Source organism: Bos indicus x Bos taurus, chromosome 14, assembly GCF_003369695.1.
Source record: "Bos indicus x Bos taurus breed Angus x Brahman F1 hybrid chromosome 14, Bos_hybrid_MaternalHap_v2.0, whole genome shotgun sequence".
NCBI lineage: Eukaryota > Metazoa > Chordata > Mammalia > Artiodactyla > Bovidae > Bos > Bos indicus x Bos taurus.
Genome location: NC_040089.1, coordinates 61256837 through 61264163, shown reverse-complemented (window position 1 = coordinate 61264163; position 7327 = coordinate 61256837). Strand labels below are relative to the sequence as shown.

The window sequence follows — 7327 nt, the reverse complement described above, 5'->3', positions numbered from 1 at the left end:
CCGCCGCCGGTGGAGTTGCCTCCCGGCTTCCCTAGGGTGGTTGGACTCCACCAAACATGTCGGCTCCTGTCGGGCCGCGGGGCCGCCCGGCTCCCACCCCGGCGGGCTCTCAGCCGCCTCTGCAGCCCGAGATGCCCGACCTCAGCCACCTCACGGAGGAGGAGAGGAAAATCATCCTGGCCGTCATGGATCGGCAGAAGAAAGAAGAGGAGAAAGAGCAGTCGGTGCTGAAGTAAGGATCTGACTCCATCTTCCCGCCTCCCTCCCTCCCTGCCCTCCGCCGTCCCCCCCACCTCGGTCGCTGCCCTGTGGCCGCCGGCGCGCCCGGGGATCGCCGCCCTCCCTTCCCGCCGGCGGCGCCTGAGCCACGAGGGTTGCGACCACCGCCGGCCGCCGGGGCTAGCTTGTTGGGGCTGTCAGAGCGCAGGGGTGTGTGTATCGGGGAGGGAGAGCGCCGAGGCCGGCCGCGGCGAGCCTGTGGGCGTTGTAATTCCCCCCCGGCGTCCTTCCGGCTTGCCCGCCGGGCCAGTTCGGCTGCGGGCCCCGGCGGGGCTCTGGGCTGAACGCTCTCTCCGCGCGTCCCTGGTCGCTTCCCGCCGCCCCCGCGCGGAGGCAGTGACTGGGGCGAGGAATCCAATATGGCCGTGCACAGGTGCTCCCCGGGCCGGGACCCGGGCGGAGGCGCGCCGGCCGGGGAGGAGGGCGCCGCCGGGGGGCCCCTGGGCCCCGCCTCCGCGGGGCGCTTCTGCCCCCCCCAACCTCCTCCACTGCGGGAAGAGCAGCGCTGCCCACTGTCGCCCCGGGCAGGAGGGCGGCGGTGCGGGCGAGGGGGGCCTGTAATAAGCGCTGTCGTGTCTCGGGTGGGTGTGCGGTCGCCGCCATCTTCCAGCCCCTCCCCCTCGGCGGGTGTGTAACACCCTGCTCTCTTGCCACTCTTCCTATTTGCAACTAGTAAATCTGCTTAATCTCGAAGAGGCTCCGAAAGGACTCCAGTTCCTCCCGTCACTGCAGCTTGGGATGCTCCCTACCTTGTGAAGTTCTGCTCCTCGTGCTCGTAGTCTAGGCAGCGGGATCTTGCGGAGGGTGGGACAGTGAAAGCAGCACCCAGGCACCCAACACAGTTTAGTGACGGTGTAACTTCAGCACCAGGGAACTGTCCAGAGAGAGAGCGAGAGATCTGTAGGCGTTTGAGATTCCTTTTCTTGTCAGTCTAGCAAAGAGATGTGTTTCAGCAGGTTTGCTTTTAAATGTTTTACGGTTCTTTGACTTCTCGGTTACTACGTGAAGGAGATTGTGCAGAGCATGTGCAACCTTTTTTTAAAAATATTTTTCCAGCTCAATTCTTTCATTTTTTGCTAGAAATGCATTATTCATTAAGATTAATTTGTACAGTTGATATACCAAATATGCGACAATTCTTTCGTGTCGCCTATTTCTAAATTATGCTTTTCCCATATTCTCCACAGAAACACATAGTTGAAAGTGTAGAGTTCCTCTGGGACGGAACTAACACACTGACCTCTAATCATGTAAATTCCAAAAAACAGGTTGTTGAATTCAGTATTCTTTAGCACTTAACAAAGAAACAATTCTCTCTACACATATATATTTACATATTTTAATGAAAAATACTACTTTAAATTATATAACAAACTTATCAAATATCTTTACATGTCCAAGAAAAATACTAGTTCTCAAAAAATACTGAAGGACTAAGAGCAAATGTGCTTCTAACATACAAACTGAAATAAAGAATTGCTTCTTCAAAACTAATTTCTGGGTTTCAATAGTTGTTTGGCAATGTGACTTACTAGTACGCTTGGGTAATGAAAAAATAGTAAGAGATTTAAGTAGCTTGTTTAAACTAGTAAAAAATAAAATTATTTTAAAGAGCTTTTTGAGCATACTTCTAACTTTTGCTTAACTTTACTACAATGTCAAGCTTTTGATGACTTAGAGTTTGATATTTGGATATATTAATCTGTATTTTCTTATAATTGTTATAAGTATTGCCAATATGATGCTCAAATTAAATGTGGTTTTATTTGTTGGACTCATATTTAACTGTAGGAAGTGTTTTTATTTATTTATGGTGTGTGGAATTATGGTATTTATTGGCTAGTTCACTGTAGTTCCAAATCTATTTATTGTTCCAATACATAGAAACGTAAATGAACTTTTGAGTACTAAATAAAGAATTTCTTAAGGTGAACTATATGTTATATTAGGAGAACGTGAAAGGGTTTTTTCAGATAGGTACGTGTGAGTATTTTACTTTCCTGTGTAAACCTACATACTGTGCAAATGCATATAAAGTTTGTGCATTCATATTTGCATAGTTTAGGTAGAAACAAGCATTCTCTAAGAACATAGTCATATAGTCTATGAAATTATATTGATGAAAAATCTGTTTGTGTTTATGTAAAATATCTATTTGCATCTTTACCTAACTTAGACTTGGAAGGAGTCATACCTCAAAATGATATACATGGTTTCAGAATTATTTTTGTATTCATTTTAACAAGAAACTTTTTGGAGGTTAAATTATAATATATTTGAAACTTTAATTTTTAATGTTCTTTAAAAATACTTTTGCAGAAACCAACATAATATTGTAAAGCAATTACCCTTCTATTAAAAGTAAATAAAAACTACTTTTGGCTTTCATAATAAAATAAGATTAGACAAGGAAGATTAGGAAAAGAATAGACTTTATAATAGAATGATAAAAATGAGACAGATTGTTTTGAAGATTTTGACAATTTACTAATATTTTCAATATTGACTATTAAGTTACAAATGCTATTTAAAAGAAAAAAATAGTACTAATATTCTTCAATGATTGCTATTTGCCATTAAATTTTAGGGGCCATTTGCTTGGTCATGACTATACTTTGTTTCTCTTTAGTGATGTCTGTTTAATTGCATGTTAACATTTATTCTGAGAGAAGGTCATGGGCAGAGAGAAATAAACTGAAATTGAAATTAATGTCTGCTGCCTTTTAACAGCTATGCTAAAAAATGAGTTTGCTGTGTGAAAAATTGAAACCATTAGATGAAAATATTTTTGCATGATCTGTGAGTTTAAATATTCATATTAAGTATTCATACAGAGCAGAATGTGGATACCCAAGGGCATCATAAGATGATGTACTAGATTACAAGAAGAAAATAAAACTTATATTTAAATTTTTGTCTGTTTGAAAAAGACAGAAATTAAGTTTTATTGATACTTAATATATAGATTGACAATGTGAAGATGCATATAAGTAAATATACATATTTTAAGAAGTTAATGCTTGACATATTTTTAGTGAAAAAGGTGAGCGATCAAAACTGATTGAGACCATTGCAGTAAATTCTCTTCTAAGGAGCGTGGATTATTAAAATATTTATATTTAATCATTAGCAGTTTCTTCATGGCCTAGGTGAATATTCACATATTCTGGAAGTCTTTGGTCATCATCAAATGTTACAGTTTTACATATGAGTGAGATATTAGGACTTTGGAAGCATTTTTATATCCAATAGATCCTTCAGTGGATCAACAATTACTTTTTTTTTAATCCTTACGTGAATGCCTTTAACAGTTTTAGTTTGGATAACTCAGTGTATCAGTAAAATCTATAATATTCTTTTGTTGATTAAAGTTTTAAAGCCTTGTCTTTCAAGACTGTAAACTTCTTGAGGGCAGGAATAAAAATGTACTCCTCTTTGGAGTCTCTGTTTTGTAGTATCCTTAACACCTGCACATGGTAGGTATCTAGTAAGCAATGTTGCTTTAACTTCGAGTAATGTTCATTAACAAGTAGCTTACCAAACTTGTTGGAAAAATGAAATTTTTGGACAAAGTGAGTAATTTATTTAAAATTTATATTTTCCAGTGAGTTTTTGTTCTTGTTACTATTTTTTGTTTGTTTTGGGTGTGATGTGAAAAAAATCGATGAGTAAAGTAAACCCACTGAAATCAATAGAAAAGTATTTTCAGTAAATATTTATTGAGCTTTCTGCTATCCTTGTATCATAGTCTTTTAGATGAGATGTTTTTGAAACAAATTAGAAATTATGTGTTTCTTGCCATGTAAATTATCTTTTCATCCACAGTTTAGATTTTCTGTTAATGTCAAAGGGATAATTTGCTCCCCTAATAAAAGAAAATGATAAATAAAAATTTGCATGATAGATCAAGGTAATGATATAGATTATATTTAAAACATAGGTAAGAAGTTTTATATTTTTTAATATTTCAATTTTAAAGTACTATCTAAAGTCAGTTTATAAACTTCTTTACTTAATAGGTAATATATACATATGGTACAAAATTTTTAGCTATCTATTTTCCCTTTCTAGAGGCAACTCCTATTGCCAGCTTGTTTTATACTCTTTCAGAAATATTCTATGCTTAAGAGTAGATATGTGTGTATATCAAATATTGTGTGTCTATATATGTATATATATACGTGTATACACATGTATGGACTTATGTGTGTAAGCATAAAAGGTACAAATACGTCTTGCAGTTTAATTTTTAGGAGATCAATTCCATACCCATGAATATATAACTCCCTAATTCATTTTAGGGATATGTTAGGGATATTAAGCTCAGATATGTAGATGACACCACCCTTATGGCAGAAAGTGAAGAGGAACTAAAAAGCCTCTTGATGAAAGTGAAAGAGGAGAGTGAAAAAATTGGCTTAAAGCTCAACATTCAGAAAACGAAGATCGTGGCATCTGGTCCCGTCACTTCATGGGAAATAGATGGGGAAACAGTGGACACAGTGGCTGACTATATTTTTTTGGGCTCCAAAATCACTGCAGATGGTGATTGCAGCCATGAAATTAAAAGACGTTTACTCCTTGGAAGGAAAGTTATGACCAACCTAGATAGTATATTGAAAAGCAGAGATATTACTTTGCCAACAAAGGTCCATCTAGTCAAGGCTATGGTATTTCCAGTGGTCGTGTATGGATGTGAGAGTTCGACTGTGAAGAAAGCTGATGTTTTTGAGCTGTGGTGTTGGAGAAGACTCTTGAGAGTCCCTTGGACTGCAAGGAGATCCAACTAGTCCATCCTAAAGGAGATCAGTCCTGGGTGTTCATTGGAAGGACTGATGCTGAAGTTGAAACTCTAATACTTTGGCCACTTCATGTGAAGAGTTGACTCATTGGAAAAGAGATTGAGGGCAGGAGAAGAAGGGGACAACAGAGGATGAGATGGCTGGATGGCATCACCAACTCGATGGACATGAGTTTGAGTGAACTCTGGGAGTTGGTGATGGACAGGGAGGCCTGGCGTGCTGTGATTCATGGGGTTGCAAAGAGTCGGACGCGACTGAGCGACTGAACTGAATTCATTTTAATGGCTGTATGTGTGCATGTGCGTACATGCTAAGTCGCTTCAGTCATGTCCCACTCTTTGCAACCCTATAGATGTAGCCCGCCACACTCTTCTGTCCATGGGATTCTTCAGGCAAGAGTAGTGGAGTGGGTTGCCATGCCCTCCCTTCTCCAGGGGATCTTCCCAACCAAGGGATCAAACCTGAGTCTCTTACATCTCTTGCATTTGTACATATATCATTTTCCATATGCATGAATTTGTCTCTGGAATAAATTCCTAGAATGAGATTGTTCAAAAGGTCATAAAGTGTAACCTTTATATTTTTATAATGTATACAATAAAAAATTTAAATTTTATTATTGTCACATTTACTTTCATAAAGGAAGTATGCATAAGTGACAAATGCTAGGGAGATTTTCATATATCCTTGCTAACTCAGTATGTGGTAGTCTTGCCAATAGTTTTGGTGGAAAATATGCCATTCTAAAATTTAATTGCAGTTTTCTTATTATCAGTGAGGTTGAGAGCCGTTTACATTTGTTTAGAGCCTTTTGTATTTCTTTTTCTGTTGGTCATTTTCAGTGATTTGTGGAAGCTCTTTATTTATCATTTGTTTTATGACCTTGTTTATGCCTTTTTTTTTTACCAGTCAAGATTTTTTAAAATGTATTTAAATTTATTATTATTATGATTGCCTTTGGGTTTTGTGATATGCTTAGAATGATCTTCCTCTTTCTGATATTTAAAATACCATATTTTTTCTTACAGCTAAATGAAATTTTAAGTGTGGCATGTCATCTAAATTATGTAATTTAATCATGAAGACTTAAATAAAAATCATTATTGTACATGCAGTAATCATGGTCATTGCCAAAAATTGAAACTCTGTAGTTTCTAAGGATTCAAAATGCATTTTAAAACATTGCCATTTTATGAGAAAATACCTGATAAATTTTTCATATATATTCTATAATTTAATTAGGACAATTAAATAGTATCTTCTTGTTGACAATATATATTGATAAAAATTGATTGTACAATATGATGAAGAGGGAGGTAGTGGAGGCAAGTGTGATAGGCCAGATGAATTTTGACTTGAAACCTTACTTTACTAATTAATAACTGTAAGGTCTTGCTTACGCTAATAAGCTCTCTGAGGCCATGTTTCCTCATCTGTATTATCTGAGTAATAACACCTGTCCTGAAGGATTGTTGTAATCAATATATACCAGGTGTCCTGGCACAAGTAGGTATGCAATAAATCATTGCTACTAACTGACTATAGATAGGGGTCTCTAAACCGTAATTCTATAGCACTCTTGGACGAAATCTGTCCCCCTGCCCTTTCTTTTGAGAGTTGCTTTTTTCTGCCTACTAGGAAGTCAAAATATGCCTGGAGGACTTTTAGCTGACTTCATTCTTTGTCAAGGGCTTCCCTGGTAGCTCAGTTGGTAAAGAATCCGCCTGCAGTGCTGGAGACCTTGGTTTGATTTCTGGGTTGGGAAGATCCCTTGGAGAAGGGATAGGCAACCCATTGCGGTATTCATGGGCTTCCCTGGTGGCTCAGATGGTAAAGAATCTGCCTGCAGGATTCAATCCCTGGTTGGGAAGATCCCCTGGAGGAAGGCATGGCAACCCACTCCGGTATTCTTGCCTGGAGAATCCCCATGGACAGAGAAGCCTGGTGGGCTACAGTCCATCGAGTCCAAAGAGTTGGACATAACTGAGAGACTAAGTACACACATTCTTTGTTTAGAAAGCTAGGGACAAGGAGAGGGAAGGTGAATTGGAAGCAGTTTCTCTAACAGAAACCATTATTAAAGAGACTGATAACTAAGGTGGTGGTGGTGTTCAGTCACTCAGTTGTGTCTGATTATTTGAGACCCAGTGGACTGCAGCACACCAGGCTTCCCTGTCCTTCACCATCTCCCGGAGTTTGCTCAAACTCATGTCCGTCGAGTCGATGATGCCATCCACCATCTCATC

The 7327-nt window shown here is 39.2% G+C and overlaps 1 protein-coding gene across 23 annotated transcripts in view; it reads left to right on the top strand.

Moving 5' to 3' along the window:
- Positions 1-23: 23 nt before the first annotated feature.
- The window catches only part of RIMS2 (regulating synaptic membrane exocytosis 2), a 603774-nt gene continuing 596470 nt past the window's right edge, over positions 24-7327 (top strand). For all 23 annotated transcript variants that reach the window (XM_027561367.1, XM_027561351.1, XM_027561359.1 and 20 more), the window contains exon 1: positions 24-232. In XM_027561367.1, coding sequence (XP_027417168.1) covers positions 57-232 — 176 coding nt within the window. In that variant the 5' untranslated portion in view covers positions 24-56. The remainder of the gene's footprint in view (positions 233-7327) is intronic.